This window comes from Thamnophis elegans, chromosome 5 (genome assembly GCF_009769535.1).
Source record: "Thamnophis elegans isolate rThaEle1 chromosome 5, rThaEle1.pri, whole genome shotgun sequence".
NCBI lineage: Eukaryota > Metazoa > Chordata > Lepidosauria > Squamata > Colubridae > Thamnophis > Thamnophis elegans.
The window spans coordinates 45,484,965-45,509,705 of record NC_045545.1 but is presented as its reverse complement, the minus strand read 5'-3'; the positions used below and the strand labels follow the sequence as shown (position 1 = coordinate 45,509,705).

Genomic DNA, 24,741 nt, shown 5'->3' with positions numbered 1-24,741 from the left:
TGGGCTGAGAGTGAGTGACTGGCCCAAAGTCACCCTGTTGGCTTTCTTGCCTAAGGCATGGCTAGAACTCTGTCTCCCAGTTTCCCATCCTACACCAAACCAGGTCTCTTGCTACTATTAAAAGTATTTTAGCAAAAGACGTGATAATGTTCTACTCATAAATAAGATGCTATAAATAAATACCTTACTAGGTTTCTGAGTGTACAAGTGGGAGAACACGCTTCATAAATGCATGAATCTAATAAATCAATCATCTAAGGTGACCTGTACATTTTTAAAAAAATAATGAGAGCATATTACAGGTTACTTAGTTTAAGACCGATTTCATACAAGCATGAACATGTATTCAAATCTGGGGAATATATTGTATAAATTAATAATGTATTGAGCCACCACTTCAGTTCCTGTAAACGGTATATGAATCACAGCAGATATTTTTCAAAAGAAAATGTGAAGAGGAATGTTTATGGCGAGAAGGAATGTGAAGAGGAATGGAAGAAATTACTTTTCAACTATGCACCCATACTTTTTAATGCAAATTTATTTTTTATCTCTTACATTTATTTGAAGCTGCATGAGCAATTACTTGCAGTGCATCTTAACACAAGTGGTACCTTGTCTAACAATACAACTTGTTTACAAATGTTGAGAAACAATACAGCTCTAAAGAGGATGAAACACCTGATACAACTGTTTTATTTTTGTATCCCTCTGTTCCCTATGCGGGTGTTGAGAAGTTATCTGCTCCTGTGATATCAGTGGGTTGAAGCTGTATATGTGTATGTTCATTACCACAGGATTAGGAAGACAGGTAGACAAGATGTATTCACAGCAGGTATTAAAACACTGCTGTATTCTATGAGCATGGGGGAACAGACCCATTCTAGGTTCACTGAATTAAACACTAGAAAACTTTTTTTTAAGACACTGGGTTCTAATTGCACCTGTTTCAGACAACTGCAAATACATTGTGTGTTTGATCTATTTTTAAAAGATTTAAATTTTGAAAATGCCTCATTTCTATATACAATGTACAGTTTTTAGACTTGGACATTCACACCATTGTTTTTAAAATGAACAGTTCTGTTAAATAAGACCCCAAAACACTGATTGTGTTTTTCCTGTGAAAGAATTATGTCTTATTTATAAATAGTTAAATGCAGAGAATCAGTGTTTGACATAAATTCATTGTTTGTAAACCAGTTTGACTTCATTGTTGCCCGTATGTAACACTTTCCACTTTCATAGATTGGAGACTCTTAACTTTTTTGATGGCGTGTTCTTGTTAGAATTGTTTGTCTTGGGTGGGAACTGTTATCTTGTTAGAATTGTTTATCTTCTATGGAGAAGTATAGATTCCCGAATGACTGCTGGCTCCGTTGGCTCTGCTCAGCAGAATGGTGAAGCTCACTGGAAGCCCTCATTCCTGATAGATGAAGATGAGATATTTTAAATAATGAAATCAAATTACATTTGAACTACAAGTTGTCAAAAGAATGTCAAAGATGTAGATATATGTTTTATGTACATACATATATGCATGCATGCCTTATGTATATACATATATACATACATGCATGCATGCATACCTTATGTATATACATACGTATATACATACCTGCATGCATACCTTCAAATGTTTTTCAGCTTAAACCCTAACCTACTAATTGTGTTCAGTGGTCATGGCATGTGAAGTCTGCCAATATCTACAGATTCTGCAGATGTTTTGGAAATAATTGCATCCTTATACATTTAATACCATGTAAGCACTTGAAAAAGCTTAAATAGAATTGTACATGGCTAATTCTTGGCTGGGGTGGCTACTAGGAAATCCCAGGTATATTGGGAAAAAAAACACATCCTGAAATAAGACAAGGGCCAACCACTTCCTTCTTTTCAATCCTGCTTTCTCCCCCCCCCACCCCACATGGATGTGACCATGTAGTCACTATAAGTTTATTCAAGAGAGACTATTTACTTTTAAAAACTCCCAAGTCCTGTACTGAGCACCAACTTTGATTTTGCTTATAGTAATGCATGAGGTTGTTTCGAAATCACCTGTGATTTCCTTAAAATTCCTCTTCTGTTGCATTAGTATCTTCAAACCTGTTTTAGAAATAATTGCTAAGCAAAGAATTTGGCAATGGTGATATAATAATTATTGCAAATTATTGTAGCAAAAGAACTGAAATAGCAGAGTACTTGCATAGTTTTAATGCAAGCATCCTGTTGCAATTTAACTGCTACTTCCTATTACATATGTAGCCCAGCTGACTTGGCTACTGTTTGCATTTAGTTATTATGCACATTTGACTTTAAGCACTAATGTTCAGAAGTAAGTATAGTTACAAGCATAGGTAAGGAAATGCTACAGTATACTTGCTGCCTAATTCCTACTTTAGGAACAGATAATTGAATATAATTACCTTTTCTTTAAAAAAGCTGTAATCTTAGAAGAGACCACAGTCCTTTAGGTTCTCTTTGATGATTACATCTGTTACTGCATCAAATACAAATTTGACGTTCTGTGTATCTGTGGCACAAGTCATGTGGCTATAAATTTCTTTTGCATCTTTTCTCATGTTTAGATCAAGAAACTGAAGCTTGATGTAATTGCCTGCATCTTCAAATGTATTGGGGCCTGTTGGGAGAAAGAAACAGGAAAATATAAACTAAACAAGTGCTAAAAAGTATCACTTATTGTTTGGATCCCAAGTTACTCATTTACAAGAAGAGCCTTAGATCTAACATTTTCTCCTGGTGGAAATGACAAAGAAGTGGTATGTTGCCTTGAGTTCCCGAAGGAAACGTAACATGTAAATATAACAATTTGCCTATATTGTTCCCAACCTTTGATTAGTTATTGAAGGGGCAGGTAAAATCACTAATAGATTTCTTGCACCAATGGAAATATCCCACAGATCTTTCAGTCCAGGTATATGCATTTCCATCTGCATCTCAGAATATGATTTGTTAATGTGATATTAGGGTTACATTACTTTGGTGTGTCGACCAACAACTGTTCTAATCAGTTCTTAAGCAGAAAGAACCCAATAAAAGTGCTCATGTTCCCAGGTTCTTTCATATGAATGTTATACAGCATAGAAAGTAATGAAACATGTACATTGAAATGGGTAGTTCTCTTTGACAAGCCTTTAGAATGTAAGTGTAGTCACTTTTAAAGCTTAAATTTCTTAAGTGTAATACCTTCTATATTGTGTTATATTATAGAACAATTTTAAATCAATTAAATAAGCTGTATGGGAATTTCTTATTGCATGGATGCGTTTCAATAGTAAATTAAATTCAAACCTAGCACTTTGTTCATGAATGTATAAAATATCATTTACTTATTACGAAATTTATTTGCCGCCCATCTCATATTCAACAACTCTGGGCATTAATTATGTTCTTAACAGGTTTTCTTCAATCTGATCCTCACCAAATGTATTGAGCTGCTGTAATTTCAAGCCAGCGAAACTGCTGGACATGCTGTTTGGGAATATTGATAATTAATCCATTCCATGTGTGGAAGTTACTTAGTTGGGAAACTGTCCCAGTCAACTGTACACTGGGGTAAGAGAAAAGCTTTTTTCTCATTTAGCTCTTTTAGCAAATTACCTTATTTTTCAGAGTATAAGATGCACCTTTTTCTCTCCCAAAAGACGGTGAAAATCTGGGTGTGTCTTATACACTGAATACAGTATTTTTGGCCTCCTGAAACGCCGCCCCCTTCACAAAAATGGACATGCATAGGCTTTGGGAGGCCTGTAAAGTGCTCCTGGGGGCTGGGGAGGAAAAAAACAAGCAAAAAGGGCCATTTTTGCCCCCCCCCCATTCCCCAGGAGCACTCTGCAAGCCTCCAAAAGCATATGCGCACCCTTTTTGTGTGTGAAAAACAGGTTATTTTTTGCTCATTTCACACAAAAAAGGCATGCAGAGGATTTGGGAGGCCTACAGAGTGCAAAAACTTTTTTAATTATTTACCTCTTCAAAATTTTGGCGCATCTTATACTCCAGTGCATCTTACAGTCCGAAAAGTACAGTATTTTGGCTTTCATGAAAATGAGGGAAATGTTCTAACTTACCATCATAGTCAGGGAAGCAAATGCTGAGATGTACTTTCTTGATTTTTTCCTCAAAGAGGTCCTTCTTATTCAAGAAAAGAATTATAGAAGTGGCAGCAAAGAACTTGTGATTACATATACTGTTGAAGAGATGCAAAGATTCATGCATGCGGTTCTAAAGAGAAGAACTTTAAAAAGTTAAGTTTAAAATGAACTGGTACCCGAGGCTACCTAATATTTTATTAAATAGACTGTTAAGTTAAGCAAAAATAAACATTTCAATAAATATGTAAAATAAATGGCATGCAATCGACGGTGATGGGAAGCAGTGATTGCATTAAAAGTCAAATTCCTAGAGATGGTTTCCTAAGAGCTGTGTAGTTTGTGTTTAGAATATTAACATCTCACATTGAAAAATGCAAAAAACTACCAAGAAATAAACAGCATCATATATAATTGCTAACATTAAAACAACATTTCAGACAATTTGCAAGAAGTGGGTTGGATCCAGACAAAACAAGTGTGTTGGATCTCAAGGGAGTAGCCCCTGCCTTTCCCTTTGCTGTATCCCCCCCACCCCCAGTGCACTTTGGTTTTGGATTACAAAATAATATTGATATCACAAAATTGGTTTTAGATCTTCTTAGCAACCTGGTGCATCTTATCACAGTTTTTATAATGCTAGCTGGAAGATAAAAATGAGCTGTTGAGAGCTGTTGCTTTGTCACTCCTAATTCTAATGCAGGAAGGGAAATGCTCCATCCTAATCTCAAAGGCTAAGCAACTTTTTAGAAGTTTAGAAAACACTGAGATGAAGAGATCATGCCAGCTTAAATTGGCTCTGTGAGGCACATTCACAAATGTTTGTTCCAATGTTTGTTCCAAATAACAAAGGGAATACTTGGTTTAGAGTCTAGATCATCATCTAGTCCATCAATATTTTTAAATGACAAAGACTTTCTGAAACTGGACAAAAATTGATCCCTGCAGCAACTCCTTAAGCAAAACTAGGAATTGAATTCTTATTCCAGATTATTTTGTTACTTGATCTTGAATGAGAACAGCACAATTTAAAAAAAAAACCACTTCACTGGCTACCTTTAAACTTCCTTTAATTTTCCCTTCTCTAGTTGTAATCAGGTAATTATAAAACTGGCATTCTTTATGAGCGTGGAGTAGAAAAGATGACTGAACTAAGTTTGTCTTTATGGGCCTGATGAATTTCAGAGCAGAACCATGTTTGCAACTGTTATCATACATTATGAGCTAACAAACATACCATATCATCGTCTTCTACCAAGACCATGTCATAGGCACTAAGAGCGCCACAGAAGATGATGCAGGTCACCCCTTCAAAGCAGTGGATCCACTTTTTACGCTCTGATCTCTGCCCACCTACATCAAACATTCTGGAGAAAGAAGAAACATGCATGTAACAACGATGTCGGAACATTTGAAACCAGGGAAAAACCTTCCCAAAGCAATGTAGTTTCAATGGACAGATGTTTAGAACTTTAGAGCGATGCACATTTGCAGTCTATCACACTGATTAAAGATGCATGTGGCATGTGGCAAAGATAGTTGCATGCATTCAGCCTCCCACAATTTGCACATGTGTAGGCTGGCTTTCAACTCCAAAATTCCTGGACCTTGGAGATTATGAGACTGAACTGGAAATCATCCAGAAGACACAAATTTGGGGAAATCTATAATTCAGAAAAGTACTTCCCATTTTTCAGTCAAATATTTAACAAAAAACCCTGAAACAATACATATCAAAGTAGAAATAGAAACACCTTGAAAAGTTAAGTTTTTTCTAGGGGCACAAAGAGGCATGGTATTAATGTTATTCCTAAGCATGCCCTGTTGCTAATGATCTGCTTTACACATTAGGTATAAAAAGTCTGGGAAAAAGACTTGTGGATGCTGAAATGCCCTGAGCATACAAGAAGAGGAAAGGTGAAATAGAACTAAAATAGGATTTATACATTCTGAAAGTTGATTAGCGAAAACAGAAAGAAAAGTTACCATTTTAGAGCAAGGAAAATATTGAGAGATTTTGCTCACCTGAAATTAAGATCCTTGACAGAAAACTTTGTCTCTATGATACCTGTGGTCTTAACTCGGGATCGCAATACATCCTGTTCATTGGGAAGATAGCCAGCAGCAGTGATCCTATCCAGCTGATTAAGATAGCTACAGAAGAATGAGATGCAATATAATTTCGTAGCATGGCATAGGATTATATAATAGCATGTGTTATATGCCATCTGTATTTTAATTTGATAGAACTATGCAAAGTTTCCTAAAGCTTTAATAGCCTGAGAAAGATTTTGAACTCGTATATCTTCCAGAAATATCAAACTTAATTTATTGTTGTTAGTCGTGTCCGACCTATTGTGACCCCATGGACAACTGTTCCTCCAGGCCTTCCTATCCTCTACCATCCCCTGGAGTACAATAAAGCTCACACCAACTACTTCAGTGACTCCATCCAGCCACTTCATTCTTTGTCGTCCCCTTCTTCTTTTGCCCTCAATCTTTCCCAGCATTAGACTCTTCTCCAGTGATACCTTCTTTCTCATTAGGTGACCAAAGTATTTGAGTTTCATCTTCAGGATCTGGCCTTCTAAAGAGCAGTCAGGGTTGATCTCATGTAGGACTGACTGTTTTGAACACCTTGCAGTCCAAGGGACTCACAGGAGTCTTCTCCAGCACCATAGTTCAAAGGCTTCACTTCTTTGGCGCTCAGCCTTTCAGCTGTAAACTGAAGTTACTACTATTTAATCTCAACATATTCTGCTTTCCTTTGTATACCATTAAAGAAAATGTACTATAAGCATTGGTTAACACCTGGCTAATGTAGCAAGGGCAGAAATGGCAAACATCTGCTGTTTGAGGTTTTGTTAGGATTGCATAGCAATGGCAAGTTATTGTTAATGCTAACAGATTATTTTTATCATTTATTTTCCTATGTATTGTTTTATCTAATATATTTGACTCTATTTACCCTTATAGTTGCACCAACATTTTGTAAATGCAGCCCTTGTCAATCCAGTGCCTTCTAAATGTATTAGATGATAAAGCTTGTTGTCATATAGGAACTATAGTCCATTACATATGAAAGGTATTAGCTTAGGAATGAAGCCTGAAAGGATTTAGTAGACTTCTGATGCAAAATGTTAATTGGGAAAAAGAGACTCAACTTTTAGTCAGCCAGTCCAGTAGGAATTTGGAGGTGTATACAACCCATATTATATTTATATATTGTAGCAATATTTGCGCCCAAAATGCTAAATTCCCCTTTGAAATTGAACTGAATATTAGTACAGAATTATGCAAGTAAATAGTTTGAATCATGTTTGATCAATCAGGTAAGTGTAATATTGCAGATATGTATACCCAAAACCAAGTGCACAATGAAATTCAGTGGCTGATGTAGTCAGGAGTTGCAATCACTGACACCGTTAACTGAGATTGTTAAAGAAGATTATCATATCATGGAAAAGTAGCAGGCTTCCTTACAGTACATGTTTCCTTCTTCTAAATCAGATATGAGTAATAAGGAGTCCTTGGGCTATGGGATAATTTATTCAAAATGTTCACTAACTTCATTCAAGATACTATTAACTGGTTGTCTCCTCCCTGAATTCTCTCCTACCTTGCAAATTATTAGTTAGGTAACTGACTTCAAAATAATGACACTCCAATAATTGAAAACTGAAAGTAAATCTAAGAAAACATTTTCTCCTTTATCTTAATCAACTATTCCCTGAGAAATCAAAATACAGATCTTCAGAAGAGGATTTAGAAAGCCATGCAAGTTCTGATCAGTGTTGGGGATCCTGCTGGAACCAGTAGTAGATTCTCTCTGTACTCATTGCGAAGGCCTTTTCCTGAAAGCACACATAACACGCTTTCAAAAGTACAAAATCTGCCACTAGTGCAAAAGCAGTTTAGGACTATAATAAGTTGACTAATGAGGATAGAGGATGTCGGAATAAATATGATCAACCTTATCCATCTTATCAGGGAGTGTGTAGTTACTACTATTTATATTTTACTTTCTACAGTATTATAAATTGAAAACAATTAGTAAACTATAGCATACACAATAGATTAAACAGAATAAAATAGGACATTCATTTAAAAACATGACAGAGTAAAGGAAAATAAATAAAAGCTAAACACAACATTCACAGAAGGACTGGGTATATAGAGCAGGGAAAAGTTGGTATATCAATCAATCTGCTAACAGATGTTTTTTGCTTGGGATCCACAAGCAATCACGTGTGGATCCCATGGCAATAATGACTCCAGGAAACTCAAAAACTATACAGCTATAATCACAAGTGATAAGACTCCCTAATTCTTCAGGGTTCAATCCTCTTGATCCTCATCCATAGCATCCATTTTTCCAGAACAAATACCACATCTCTTGACTCAGGCATAATAGTAGAGCATTAACATGATCAGCAAAACTTGCTAATTGGGATTAGAGTAAATCTTGCTATTATGCTACAAAAAAGCTGTCCAGGAACTGAGACACACTCTAGGACCATCCCTATAAATAGGAGTGGAATTGCTTTACCACAGTATATTGTTTCTGCCCCCAACTCTTCTCCTGCCAAACTTATGGAAGATGGTTCAGGAGGATATGGGGACTGACAGCATAAAAAATGCTGTCAACCAAATTCAACAGAGTTCTGTCTCTAAATCAGGTTAGACTGAAAAGGTTCTTTTTGTGTGTGGGTGGGGGGGAATGTCTTTGAGTCACTATGGACTCCTGGCTACTGCCTGGACAAGTTTTTCAGTATTCTTGGCAGGATTTAAGAAATACATATACATATGTCTGCTTTAAAGAGACACTGATCTAATTTTCCACATGTTCTGAGCCACTTCTCCAAATCATTTTTGGAGCATGCACAGACAACAATCTATGCAAGGAGAAATTCCTTTTATCAAGTTGCATATTATTGAGTTGCAATCTCATTATAACAAAAGGGTTGTGAGAATGTGATTGCACCAATACCATATGCTGATATGTTATTTGTGCAATCTGATGATCACAATCCTTTGAGGGGGCTTAATTGCCTTCCCAATAAGGTAATCTTTCACAGATGCAATAGTCGGCTCAGACTTACTATGAAGCAGAATCATTGAGCTGATATTCAGCTGCTCGGTCAAAGCAGGCTTGAACTCCTCCATCAGCCCATAGTTTCTTTATACAAGTCGTCAATTCTGGGGGCATGGTACCCTCTTCAATCGAATCGGCCAAACTGTACAGCTGCCGTTGCTCATCCTATTGAAAACACAGTCCATAAGCTTTCCTTGGGGGCTGGATATGGAATTCAAGGCTCAATATTCATCTTCATGTTGTTATGAGGGCACCATAGTCCATGGTTTTCACTTGTGAAGTTCTAGCTTGCAAAGACAGGCTTTACATGACCATTGCATAATTGGATTGGTTTGGACTAGAAGACCTCTAAGGTCCCTTCCAACTCTGTTATTCTATTGTATTCTCAAATTATGGTGCTTTGCTACAGTATTTGTATCAGGTTTTTCTAGGGCTGAATACTAGGTGACTGAATGCATCAAACTAGAAAACACCAATGCAAAGAAGTAGATAGAAGGAAGAACAGTGAGCCCAGTGGTGCAGCGATTAAAATGCACTATTGCAGGCTGTTAACTCTACCCACTACCTGGAATTTGATCCGGGTGGGACTCAAGGTTGACTCAACCTTCCATCCTTGCAAGGTTGGTAAAATGAGGACCCAGATTGTTGTTGACATTTTGAATCACCCAGAGAATGCTGTAAAGCACAATGGGGTGGTATATACAATAAGTCTAAGTGCTATTACTATTTGTATTGGCAGAAAAAAAAAATAGAAGAAAGTAATACATCCAGCTCCAAATGATGATATATGAGCTTTTTTCATCATGGGAGAACTTTGGTTGGTCCTGGCTTGTCCACCAAAAGTATTTCCCCTAATGAAGTGCTATTGTGTATTGCTATTCTGGCACAACTGGGTAGTGTTTCTTCCAAAGTGGCATTTTTTTCAGTACTATGTGGTTGATTAGTTGATGTCCTATACATTTTCAGCCGTATCTTCCCCCTTTTTTTCTTTTTTTAAAGCACATTACTTCTGTTATGAATTGTAAGAGGTAAGACTGCTTTGAGAATAACTCCGATCAGTGCTGTATAATTGTTCTATGAATCAGCTCTTGCACATTGATGGATAGGAAACAAATAATGCTCTCCAACATTTTTCACCAGGTGGCGCTATGCACACCTATTTAGTTTGTGTAGCCAAAAGAGTGACCAGCTGTGTTTGTACAACACACTTACCTATGGTTACTGAATCATGGTTTAAACAGTCCATCAAATGTATTGAGTTGTTTGGAACACTGAACCATGAGCAAACCACACTGTCTAAGTTCATATTAGTCTACACAGTTCATACTACACTATATTAAAATGCAGTGTTCATTTTGCTTATGGTATGTTCCAGGCTAAGAGATTTTGTGTGGCATAAACTTTTGAGTACTGGTTGTATTGGTACCAAAATGCAGTTTTGAGTGTGGTTGTTTTCCACAAACCACCTGTATTTGATGCATGTTATCACTATTTGCACACTTGATACCCTTGTTCTGGAACACTGGCTGGCTGGCTGGCTCTCTCTCTCTGTGTATTCTATCCTTATATATTGCATCTGAACACAATACATCTTTTAAGCTTCCAGAACAGGGCTGTCAAACTCGTGTCCCATGGGCCGGATGAGTCACATGCTGGCCAAGCCCATGCCCGGTTTAGTGAAAGGGAAAAAAGTTGTGATATGTCACATGACAATGCCATGACAACACAAGTTTGACATCCCTGTTTTAGAATGTCCTCCAATGTTAGTTTTTTTTTAAAAAAAAATAAAGGTACATTCTTTGGTTTTCTATTATTTTTAACCTATACAGAAAATATGTATAAACCATGGAATAAATTTTAGTGAAACAGCATGATGTGCATTCTGGACTATCATTTAAACATCCTGTAATCACTCTTGGACTCAAATTTTAAAATGTTTAAATCGGTCTCCTTATCTCAGCTATATGCAAACACCCACACATCAACCTCAGCCTGATCAAATTGAAAACATTTTTCCTATGTAAAAGGAAAAAATAATTGCTCTGTGCTAGGTATGTGCAGTAGGAGGCAATATTAAAAAAATAAAGACTTCAATTATGCCATAATTTTCACTTTTTTGACACCTCCAACCAGCCTTCTTGTATTGCATTCTGATTTGTAGCCATTGTCATTGCTTTCTGGAGAACACATGTTACAAGTACAGTGTGCTATGGGTAACACTCACCGCTCGGCCTGAATCAGCAAAATCTATGCCTAGAGTAGACATGGCCCTGATGATTGATAAGATGGATTGAAGTATGTTGCTATATATGATTGCTTTGAACTCCAGACATTCTTCTTCTGTGTAGCCATCTTGATGGATAATTCTGTAGCACAAAGAGATAGAAAAATCCAGGTCCTGAATATGAAATGCTACCATAGATTTTATTCCAAGGCTTTAGTACTAGTTTGTTCTTTGATTTTACTCTCTACCTGCCAAGGAGTCTGTGCATTTCAACAAGGACAATTCTGAGTATTGTTACTCATTCACTAAGTGAAATGTTAACATCTGATGGAGCCTATTGTGTCTGATCTCAACTATTCCTCCTTAACATTCTCAACATAATAGCTTCCATTATCAACTCCTCTCTCTCTCTTTTCTCCCCACTTCTGCTTTTTATAGCAATTCACCTAGCAGGGAATTTGAATACTTAACTTTGTTCCAAGCTATGAGTACCACTGTTAGTTTGGGTAATCCAAACATCAGCTTGGCACATCAGTTTTCTGCTGTAGAAGGTTCAGCAGAACTTCTGAGTTCTTGCATGAATGGGAACATACTACTTGTCTGTAACAGGTAAGAGCAGAACCACTTTCCCCCAAGAAAGTGTTATTGATAAGGCCATGTTCTTGCCCCTATGCATTCTGAAGCACTTTTTGGAATTTAAATGCCAAGTGCTGCACCACCATAATTTTGATACTCAGTTGATGAGTCTTGTAGCAATAATTAATGCTTGCTGTGGATAATTGTGCACTGCACTCCCTCTTCAGCGCAGCTTGCACTTGCCTAGAATCACTCTAGTCTTAAACTTAATTTAGTTCCTACAACATTCATTTAAAAAGACCAAGTAAAAACCATGCTAAAGGAAGAGCTGCCCAAATGCACATGACCTTAAATGTTCATTTCCATCAACTAGCCTAAAAAAGGACATCCAAACATGGAGTTTTTTTAAAGCATATATGCAGGCAAGCAATTATTGATGGCTCAATGGTTGCGCTGTTATATGAAAAGGTATTTCCTCTTGATCCTGCTCAGAATCAATTTATGAAGCAAGCAGTTGCCACTTGCTGTCCTCAGTTGGTTTAACCACATGCTATTTTTATGTGTCCTAAGCCTTCCATAATCAGTTTAAGTTATCTGCCTCAGCCCAGTCCTGCTGCCAACAACCTGAAAAGTATCTATAAATGTGAACCAATGTGGAACAACATCGAATTAAGAATGATACAGCTAACTTTTGAGCTCCTGATCGCTGATCATGAAGGGGATACTCACTTCATCTGTTTGACAATTGTACTCTTCCCTGACTCGCCAGCACCTGGAATGAAAAACAGCTTAAGGTCAGAATGGCTTTGCAGACAAACAGAGGATACTCTGAGTTAACTATGTATTGCTTTTCTACTATAGTTATTGTGAGATCACCACTGGAAATATATTCAAGTACTATATTGATGAATTTGTTCCTATAGATCAGTCATTCTATTAGGGCATGGTTGGTTGTTTGGTTTGCTAATCAACCATAATGTCCTTGTTCATTCACAAGTCTTGATAAATCTGACTGAGTGGTCTCATTCAGGTAGTCTCATTTGCAACTATATTATAATGGCTTTGCTTTTTCAAGAATACTTTTCAACTTCCCAATCTTCCCAGAAGTTTGGAGATTTTCTTGTGATCTCTCATTCAAGTTCTAAATATGCTTCAACACTCCTAGCATCCACCCACAGACAACAGGCATTATAACTAGACCGTACACCATGATTTGCAAGACTGGCTAGATTCATGCCTTGCACCAAAGCAAAAGTAAAATTGAATCATAGGATAGCTTAGTGCAACATGAAAAATGAGCCATTATAACTGGCCTACTACCATAAAGACAATGTCATGGGGAACATAGATGTTTTTGTGCGAAGGAAGATCAATGATCGGTGATCTCAGAAGGTTCTTCTCTGATGTTCATGCTTATATGTTAAATCTTATTACCAGAGAGCAATGGGTAGTCTTTGACTTTCATCCATTTGTTTAACTACTGTTCAAATATACAATGACACTGGAGATAAAAAGTGAATCACAACCAGTCACAGCATTCACATGTCAAAATGTGAATGCTTGGCAATCAATTCTGGTTTTGGTCTCCATTGTGATTGTAAGTCAAGGATTAGTTTTATAGTGCTTGACCCAACAAAAAAAGATGACGTGAAACAGTGACAGCTCAAATATATCATATCTATGAAATGAACTACAGTTGGCTAACCTTCTGCAATATACTGTTAACATAAACCAGAATGTTTCACGCAACATGTTTAACCTTAAACCATAATATGTATTAATATAGTCTGTGGATCCTGGCTTAATACATTCTACTAGGCCATAATATGATTTGTTTGTTCTTGATTGAATGTAAATTCTGCCATGGCTCTTGTACAGCAATTTGTTAAAACAAACCATCACTTAGTAGGATGTATCCCCCAAGCTTAAAAAACCTTGCTGGTCTAAATGGTAAATAAAAGGAATTAAAGGGCAGGCTCCTTTAATTCCCGAGGCTATGGAAAGAGCAGCCTTCATTTTCCCATTCCCATACATGCCTCTCTTTCTTGGGCCAAATATTTTTAAAGCTGCTCTTTGTTAGGCAAGGCCCAGTCTGAACAAATAATAGATAGATATTAAATATGCATTAGTTATTTCTATGCCATCCAGAGTTATGTCAATGCTGAAGCTAGTAGTGCATGCTAAAGATACAGTGAAGGCACTGTAGAAATGTTTTTCTCTGGGAGGACCCCCAGATCCACCCAAGCATGGCTGATGTGTTCTCTGTAAATTTGTGATGACCTTATGGAAGCTTATGAGCCAAGTCATACCTGTATGTTTACAAGCCTAGAGATAGCAGAGAGCATTCATGGCCCAATGCTTGAGCACAGAGAAGTGTCTGCCAGTCAGCATTCAGTTGCTCTTTTCCAAGATGAGCAAGAACCAAGCATCTTATTATGCCTGCAAAGGTTTCCCCTGATTTATTATCTTTCTTCACAGAAGAGAATGGCTAGTAACACACACAGGTCCTCCATTATTATTCCACATTTATTTCTGGCCATTTATTCCTTGTTTTGCCAAAAATCCCAAAGTATAAAAAGGCCAACTGTAGAAAATAGCAAACAAAGCAATGGAAGCCCTCAAAAGCTTCCCAGATACCCAAAATGAGAACTTCACTGTACAATAAGCCTGTGACCAAGACTTGAAATGAGGCTATGGCAGCATTGTGCCTTTGGGCACCTTTTCCAACAACTATGATGATGCTAGCATATGGTTATGTCCAGAGGATTGGATGGTAAACATGAGGAAAGATAAGCTGCCCTGAAATCTCTAGGAATAAGGTGATGAATCTTCTTACAGAGGTCGGTTACAACTGCCTTATTGTAAACAACTGTAAGATGTGTGAACTATAACTCCTAGAATTCCTCATCAGCACTGGGTGGGGCATTTTGGGAATTGTAGTCCAGACATCTTAAAGTTGTTAAGTTTGAAAAACATTTTTAGAAGGGGTCTTCTGGAATGGAATATTTTAAAATGTGCTTACAAAAGATGAAGGATTATACTTTAACAGTATGAAATACCAGAAAGGAAAATCAAAATGGTTGTGGGAGTTACTGTGACACATAGTCCTTTAGAAAAAAAAAAAACCACAGTCACAGTAATTATTAAGGAGGAAATTACCATGGAAATCAAATCAGATGTGGGACAGCTCACTATGAGCAGCTTCCTTATGCAACCTCATTGCTTTTCCTCTGTAACTCTTTGTGGTAAAATTTGGAAGTGCTTTTTCAGTCTTCCCAGATGTGGGCATAAGCTGGAATTAAGAGGGAATTCAGGCCAGTTCAGCCTTCTTATATTGGGACTGGTTTGTGTGGAAGCTAGCATGAATATGATTGGAATATAAACATCCAAAAGTCTTTTATAAAATCATGTACCTGAAGTGCTCAGGTAGCTTGATAATATATAGATCAAATCTGATAGTGTTTTCCACAGCTTTTCAAATGATTTCTAGTGCTACCTTCATTTGTAACAATGAATTATTCACATAGCTTGCAAGCAAGAATCTTTACTGCAATGTAAAAAAAATTTTTTCTATGAAATATGAAATGTAGTTGGCTAGATGAAACATTTGCATATATCTATCTCCAGAAAAATAATCTAGAAGGCTACCCAGTGATGATAGAGTTTTCTATACTAATTTTTTCATTATATGGAAATATTTGTCTTTTGGTGACCAAGACATACAAGAATAAATAAGATTTTTAGGCTTCAACCTGATACACACTTGGTTTGTATAAATAATACCAAACTTAAATGAATTTTATTTCCACATTGACATACAGTATATAGGATTGCACTGTAAATGTTTTTCTCTCTGTCTTTGACTATACCTACAACTACAGTTCCAGTTTTAGTGAGGACTAATAGTCCTAAACTGAGAGAACGTTGTTTTGGGTTGGATTATTAAACATTTTATCAAGTTACTAGAATTTAATCATATGCACACAGCTAGATATTCAGAAATGTATTTACTTAAAATACAGTGACTCCTCGCTGCAAGACTAATTCATTAAGCTATTTTCGCAAGCGCTGGCTCATATTTTTACTCCAAATCATTAGATATTTGCTTTTCAGAAGCACCATCTTAGAATGTGTCTTCCTGAAAACACATTCCTTTTCTTAACAAAAAGTTTCTTCTGTTGCTCTTCGCTAATTTAAGCAACCATTGTACCATTTCTTGATCTCATCACATTAAGCTGCTTGTTTAGTTCAAACCAGGAAACTGCTTAGAATTAGAGCTTAAGCACTGTAATGCCAGTTTCCCTGCTGTTACTGTGATGAATCCGTGTTGCCAGGAGGCACATAAGAACCGATTACTTCTGCTTGCCTCCACAAGCGGCAGTGCCGATCTATGTGACTTCTATTGCATGAACTGTAGTACACTTGTTCCTGCAGCAATGTTATCTCACGAAGCCATGCAGCAGAAGCCAAAATGTAATATTTTTCATTCTACATACAGGAGGACACCTCATCCAATCCCCACCTCATCATTACTGTGGTTTCCAATTCAAATTTTAGGGTGGGCTGAGCTAAACACAACAATAGCAACAGAGTAGGCCAGACCTGCCTTCATTGTGACCTCCAAATTTCCAGAAATTAAGCAGAGCACAGATTTTTACCCCAGTCATGGCGACATCTCTGTTCATCCATTCCTGGCTAGTACTATAGCCTTCCTCAAACCGGTGCCCTCCAGGTATGTTGAATTAGAAATTAAATTGCAACCAGCTGCTGAACAAGGTGACTAGAGACAATGAGGAGTACAGTTCAATGCATAAAGAAAATATTAGGTTGGGCAAGACTCCCTTCCCTCTTACGAAGTAACCCTTTCCTTGATCTAATCATAAAAAAGATATCTCTTGCTGCTCACATTTGTTTCTCAGTTGCTGCTAATGTGGATGTTAAACCACTAAAAACTCACACAACTGATTGGAAGACACATCTTAGCCAACAGTTTCCATGTCTTAAATATCTTTTGTACCTACATTTTAAATAAATTAATTTACTGGCAGTTTTCTTTTAACAAATTCGCTTTCTAGATGCATTTATGAAACCTGACCTCTTGATTATGAGCTGCAACTGCATAACATCTGACTGGATTCATATATGTGGCAATCAAGTACTCAGAAATATGTGTATCAAAGTATACTGCATATTAAAGCTAATACTCCGTTTCCATAAAGAAGTCAATTTGGAAGCAGAAAAATGTGGCTTGAGATAAGAAAGTAGTCTCTGGCATCATATTTAAAAAATGAAAGTTGGGGTTGGGTCCAGATTTCATAACATTCAGAAAAATCCTAAAGTTGCCACTACTAATTTGAACTATCACCAACCATAATGAATAACAGTACTCTAAGCATTTGAATCCACTTTTTTATATTTTCCCAGAGAAATGGTAATGGCACATTATCATGAACTTTTGTGTTTTAACTCATCAATTAATGGATTAAAGGGAATGCAAAAAAGAATAAGACATGCACAAAAAATAATAAGCCTAAATGGTTTATGAACAAAAGAAAACAGAATCCTCTGTATCCCAGATGTTTTGTTCCAGACATAGATAAAAATTCAATTACTTTGGTGAAAATAATTGTTTGCATTTCATTGTGGTTTAGTTATCATTCAGAGTTGTCTCTTCTCTTTTAACTGGGGAGTTATTTTTGAATTCTCCTGTCCCTGGGTCAGTAAATAAGAGAGACTTGTTGCTACTGACTTATATAGGCAGCACTCGACTTATCAATGTAATGGAGCCTTCCCATCACGGTCATAAGTTGTGATGGTTGTAAAACCAGTTAGTCATGTGACTGGCATGATTCCCCCCTTGGTGATGGTTAAGCTGCCATAACAATTATAAAGTAGCTGCCATTGTTGTTAAATGAAGTGCTGCGGTCGTTAAATGAACCAATGGCTTTGCCTAAATCAGAAGTAAATGCTGGTTTTCAGCAACACCGTTCTTAAATGCAGTCACATGACTGTGGGATGGTGCAAAAAACTGTAACATGCCCTGGTTGCTGAGCACCCAAAGTTTGGTCAGGTGTCCATGGATGGGAGCCCAACCATTGGCATTTTGAATCCAGGTCCTAAATAGCCTCAAGGTCTGTCGTAACTTTGAACTGGTCAACAAGTATAGCTGACCTATACTTGTTAGGGAAAGACATGATCTGAATTTAGGAGTGAAAGATCCCATTGGACAGATAGAACAATCCTAGATCTAACTGGCCATGAGTGGAGACCAAACTACAGAGGAAGAAATCGGAATCAGTCCTGTACTGATTGCTTCTGTTGCAGTAGTGGTAACTAATTATATGTAATAGTATCTTGCTCTGCAGCCCCAATCTCATTTTAGTTTATTATTACTTTTACTAAAAGTTTTGATTCAGTATAGTTGGGTGGATGGTAAGTTGTCTTAGATAAAAAAAGGGAAGGGAATACCACTCTTCCATCCATTCCATTGCACTAACTTGTTATTAACTTCCTGGTGCAATGTGTCAGGTTTCCAAAAGATGCCCCAATTGACCGTTTGAAGTTACAATGGTGCTAAAAATAAACTTTTGTGATCAATCTTCACATTTACAGTGTTCCATAATCACATGATTGCCATTTGTGTAAATCACAACTGTCTTGTCTTGTGACAAGCAGAATGAATACAAAAGGCTTTTTTTTTTGCTTAGCATCTGCAGCTTAGCCACCAAAGGGGAAGTGAGATTATAAACCCTTTGTGGTCATGTGATTTTCCACTTAGGACAGTGGCTCTTAGTGACCAAGTTGCTGGTCCCAATTATGGTTGCTAAGTGAGGACTACCTGGTACTTTAAAATCAAATCTTTTTTTAAAAAAATATTCAAGTATATTTCTGTTTCTAGCTCCGTTATTGTGGAAGCCAATTCTTCCAGTTAGCTCTCTCTCTGTGTATGCTGATGTGTGTCCCCTGATTTTCCCAAGGTTTAGGAGTAATATAGAGTAAGGAAGCTATCCTTACTGGAATTTGAGTCTATAGCACACAATGAGAGTGGCGCTTCCCACACACCTCCTCCACTGAAGCAAGCACACCTGGGTAGTGTGGTAGAGGAGAATTTGAAACTGTCTTCAGCTATTGCAAGGCACAAGTCAGCAGAGCGAAGAGCACCAAGCATTCTTCAGCTTTAAGCACCTGTTTAGGTATCATCTAGGCGTCCTTTCCATTCTCAGCAGCATTATAATCCAGGGTTGCTGACCAGCAAAATCTTGCACATTGGTTGAAGCAGCCATCAGGTGGAAAGGATAGTCCAAAGACAGTATGTATTATAACCATTCAGGATGATAGAGGATAATTGATTCTGGTGCTTCTTCTTCTGGTTACTCCTGGCTACCATATCCATTTCTCAGCAGATATAATTAGAGCACTGATAATACAGGAAGTAAAATCCAACATGTTGTAAACTGTCCAGAATAGCTTGCAATCAGAGTTGTAGCTGCAGTTGTTATTCTCTCACTTCATCTCTGACATATGTTCCAGTCAAGTTGAGTGAACATTTGTTAACCAATTTCATTGTATTTAAGTACGATGACAATAAAGATTATACTTACATGTCTTTTATTGTGCACTAGTAGAGATGGGTGATATTTGAGGGTATGTCTGCTGTTAGGGCCATAGCACTTCCAATGATGTTATAGTATGCTGGTTATGGCTCACAGGACAAATGAGATGAGCACAGCCAAGAAGACACAATTAAAAGTTAGTTACCTGGGCAGCCAAATCTTAAAATGTGGTGAAGATTATTGAGAAGATAGTCACCCTGCTGCTGCTGATGAAACAGATAACATTTCAATCAGGTTCCAGATTTGGATTTAGTACCGAGACAGCTTTGTTGATGAACAGTGGCAGAACTGGGATGTGGTGCATCTATCTTTGTGCTCCTTGATCTCTCGATGGTTTTCAATACCATTAAACAGAGTATCCTTTTAAGCTGGTTCTATAGTTAGGGCACTGTTTTACAGTGATTCTCTTCCTTTCTCCTGGGCTGGTTGTACTTGGTGGACAGGCAAAAACCGTCCCCTAAGTCTTTCATTCGTTGGGTGCTTCATGCTTCTCTCCCCTCCTTTTCAACATTTATATGAAACTTCTGGGTGAGTCATCCATTGATTTAGGGATCAATTATCATTAGTATGCTGATGACATCCAGTTAGATCTTTCACATCTGGTCCAGCTAACGAAGCTGTCGTGGCTTTGTTCCACTACCTGAAGGCTATGCAGATCTGGATCAGAAGAAACCATCTCCAACCCAATCATTCCCAGACCAAGGTAGTGTGCATGTTTGGACCACCCAGATCTGGAGATATTCCAACTTTGACCTTGGAGTTTGACACACTTTTGGAGTCTTCCTGGACTCATAACTCCTGCTCAGTGAGCAAGTGACAGCTATGGCCAGAAAGGCTTTTGTCCAACTTCATCTGGTGTGCCAGTTGTTTCTTTTCCAAGATCAGTGGGCCTTTCAGACAGTCACTTATGCTCGGGTCACTTCATAGCTTGATTACTGCAACATGCTCTAGTCTAGCCCATCTATGAGCTTCAGCTGATCCAGAATCCAGTGATATAGGCAGTGACAGACATATCTCGGTATGCCTATGGAACACCTCTGCTTCACTGCACAAGTTACCAGTTTACTTCCATGTGCAATTCAAGGTGCAGGCTGTCACCTATAAAAGCCCGCTTTGGCATAGGTTACCTGGTTACCTAGGGGTCTCTTTGCCTCCCATAGTATCTATCTGGCCAGTTTGATTTAGCAGGATGGGTGCATTCTGAATTTCATCAATTAAATAAAGCCATTTGTCTGAACTCAGAAGCATGCCTTCTCTGTAGCAGCACCTGACTTCTGGAATAATATTCCTCAAAATTCAAATGGGACTCACCCTACTGGTATTTTCAAGAGTGCTAAGGACCTGGGTTTTTCCTCAGGCATTTGGTGAGGATCTGATGCTGCTTTCTTGCTTTCCATTCCTCTCTGGCCTTGTTTTCTTTGTCTTTGTTGTTTTTCTGTCTTGTCCTGCTTTTTCTGTTTTTTTAAAAAATATTTTTTATCTTAAATATTTTCAACAATAGTAAATCACCCAGAGTTGCTAGCAGTTGGGCAGCCTATAAATTTAATAAATCATTTATAATTTATAATAAATCATTTATTATTATATTTCATGTCAATGCATTTTCAATGCCCTGTGCTTGTGGATTGCTGGTAAAATTAGGGGAGGCAGGTTGTGTGTGTCTGTGTGTCTTTTAGTAAATTTTAACGACTGCAGGTCCTGCAGTTTTCTTGGCAAGTTTTTTTGGAAGTGGTTTTCCAGTGCCTCCTTCATAGGGCAAAAATTAAGTTTAACAATGGTTACATAGCAACTTCATCACACATTTGAGAAGAGTCAATTGTATAGGAAACTACTTCAGGTGAAGTCTTTCCTTCCTTCCTTCCTTTTACTATTATTTTTAATCATGGAAAATATTTCAGCACAAGGGAGAATTTTACTGATTCTGAAACATAAACTATATCTTTCCTTACTTTGTAGCACTCCATTATCCTTCTTGGAAATACTTAATCTTTTCTAACAGCCATGGTGCCACTGAACTGTATGAAAAGATCTGGGTGACCTCTCATTATAACCAATGGACTGCAGTTATTTGTCCCACTGTTCTATCTTCTGCCATTGATACAAATTTGCCTCAGGAAACAGAAAATCAAAGTTTCTAAATGTTTGAATTTCTTGTTTATACCAGAATCAACCCAAACCATAGTTCTACTGTGGTCATCTAATGACAATTAAATATTTTCCCATCTGATCTGCTATTGTTGATACTGAGCAACTGGTACGTTACTGCAGAACAATTTATGGACAGCATTTAGAAAATGTGCAGGAAGAGTAATTCTATACTAGTTTTCTCTTGTTGATCCCATCCAAGGTGAGGATACTAGTATCCACACACAAAAAATATGAGGTAAATGGCCTGTTACATTACACTTACCTAACAGAAGTAGCTTAACAGTCTTCGCCTCTTTATCTCCATCTTCTTGAAGCTTCTTTTCCAACTCCTTTGATCTCTTAGCAAGTTCCTTATCTTCAGCACTTGCTCCACTACCCATATCACTTTCTTCTTCTAGCTCGTTTGGCCCCTCCAATTCCTCTGTTTTTTCCAGGTCTTCAGATTCTTGGTCACCACTACTCCACAGTAATAAACAAGGTTCTTCTTAGATGTGCCGTGAATAGAAGCGGTAGGCTGACAGATTATTGGTCCAGGACTGTTAAGAAGATAGCATCAAGTCAAAGCATTTGTCTTGCACTGCACTTTTTCTCTCCTTCTCCCTCCCACTTCAAGGGTAACCCAGTTTTGTTACAATAGATCTGAGGACTTTTTATCTCATCACATGTCCTGCAAAATCCAATTATAAAAAGCCAAGATGTCCAAGATTAATGCGGGGGAAAAGAAGAACTTAGACTGACATGGAGGAGTTCTGTAGTATGGAATAGAGGGTTACATAATGTAAGAATTTTGTAGCAGCCCCCTTCCTCTTCATGCAAACCAGGGGCTACCTCTCAACCATAAAACTTTATTGGATACATCACTTTGGCAATGAAGAATTACTTCTGGGATTTCAAAATGCCTGAGAGTGCCTACTTTTTTGGGGTTAACTAGTCAGATGGTTGGTAGTACACCGGCTCTGACGTTTTCCCGCTCAATGCTACATAGTTAAATATTAGATTTCCCTTTCTCTCTCCCATAGAGGTCATGCTGTCCAATTACGTATCAGTCTTTTGTTTTGAGAACAGTTCATTTCTTTGTCGTACACCTGCAGCAGTGACCTTGGTGGGTTCTTGGCTCACACGGTCTATTCTTGGATCGTTTGTATTCTTCCTCCACCTTCCTCCCCCCACCAGTTCATTGGCAAGTTGAATAGCGATAAATGTTCAAAGGGATCAGAAGCTTGACACTACCATTATTGACAAAAGTATTCCTGGTTTTCTTAGATAAAGGACTGTTAATGTATGTTCTGATACTTAAAGGTATCAGTTTGTGGCAAAATTATACACCAACATCCCCATGCAATCCTACAGAACTGAACAGCAGTTATCCCCAGCAGGTGCTGCATGGGAATTCTGTAGGCCAAAGCATGTGTAATTGGATGCAGCTATCAACATTCTCTCTCACATAGTCAGGAAGTGTACCAGGTTCTGACAACATCTCTTACTGTCCACTAGACAGTCTCCTCCACCCCCTCTTCCTCCTCCTCAGCCTAGAATAAGGATAGCAACAGGAACATCTTCAGGGAAGGTTGCCATTAGGAGCTTTTCAACAGACTGGCTGAAGGACCCACTTTTGTCACCCTGGCGTGGGTGAAAAAAATGACCTTATCCAAAGATTCTGAGATGAATATAGAAGTGATAGACAACGATGTAGGGATGGGGGCTTTGGGGTTTTTGTTTGCTCTGTCTTTTGCACAGGAAGGGAATATGACCATATATCCTAGAAACATTGGACTTTGAATTGGGATGAATTTGTCTTGCATTACGTTTCCAATTGTATCAGCTGGCTGGGGTAAAGGATGAAATTCCCCTATTCCTCAAAGGAACATATTTTCCCTGATTTCTTCCTTGCAACACTCTTCTCTATGAGAAACAAAATAATTCAAAAGATGTGTAATATGTGATTTTAATCCTTAAAGGCTGGCAAGAAGAATTGCATAGGCTTATTACGTTTCTCTCCATCCTGCCACTTAAGCTCTTTAAAGTGTTATCTTTGTTCAACAAATCCTCCCAACCAATCCTTAATATTTTGCCACAATAAATTCTTAAATGTGGGGGGAGGTACAATTCTAGAGGGATCAGTGGTTCTCTGGATCAAAGCAGAGTCTCCTAGAGGAGGCCTTCCTTAATTTCTCAGTAGGTTGTGTGAGCCATTATCCTCTGCCAGTAGGTAACATCATCAGAGTCTGATGATTTAAAAAAACCACATTTAGTACATTTATCTGATCAGTTTTCACCTGACCTATCCAGTGGTGGGATTCACTTACTTCCCTACTGGTTCACAAATGTGAACGCTCGCACGCACTGCATCTGTGCATGTGCACCCCCTTCCGTGCATGCGGAGTGCTTGCGCATTATATCGGGGCACATGGGCGGAGCCTCCCACAGCCGCCACTACTGGTTTGCCCAAACTGGAGAGAACTGGCTGAATACCACTTCTGGAACTGTCATATGAAAAGGTGTTTGCCTTTTATTTACATTTTATTGAAAAAAAAAAATAGAAACTGAGATAATGGTAACACTTAAAAATTTATGGGGATCAAAAACTACAGATATCAACAAAGGAGAATATTTATAGCTGAGAGTTGAAATGAGGGCTCATAGGACTAGCACTGACGCTGTTACATAGTTTGGTAGTGAAATGTCTAGGGGGAAAAAACCAATCAAGCTCAGAAAGCACCAAGGACCCCTCAACTTCAGATATATTTCTCTTCGGTGCCCTCAGTTTGACATTATGTATTGGTACAATACATGGGGTTGCTGAAATTCCTCTTCACAAAAAATCCAGCCAAACCATGCTTTCTTTTAAGTAAAAAAATAAAACCAGGGCTGAATTTTATGTTATTTATGAGCCAAGCATGATGGTATAAGTGTCTTTATAGTTTTGTTAAAATCGATTGTCAGTGGCTGCTCTTTAGATGCACCTGGAGATGTTAG

At 37.9% G+C, this 24,741-nt stretch overlaps 1 protein-coding gene across 1 annotated transcript; it reads right to left on the bottom strand.

Annotated features, from left to right (window-relative positions):
- Positions 1-1,073: 1,073 nt before the first annotated feature.
- On the bottom strand, positions 1,074-22,294 carry GNAT2 (G protein subunit alpha transducin 2). The gene is made up of 8 exons (XM_032217619.1): positions 22,028-22,294; positions 12,734-12,776; positions 11,429-11,570; positions 9,212-9,369; positions 6,135-6,263; positions 5,347-5,476; positions 4,089-4,242; positions 1,074-2,641 (listed from the first exon to the last, which is right to left on the bottom strand). Exons 1-8 carry the CDS (start codon positions 22,143-22,145, stop codon positions 2,451-2,453), a joined length of 1,065 nt encoding a protein of 354 aa, XP_032073510.1. The 5' UTR covers positions 22,146-22,294; the 3' UTR covers positions 1,074-2,450.
- Positions 22,295-24,741: the final 2,447 nt, after the last annotated feature.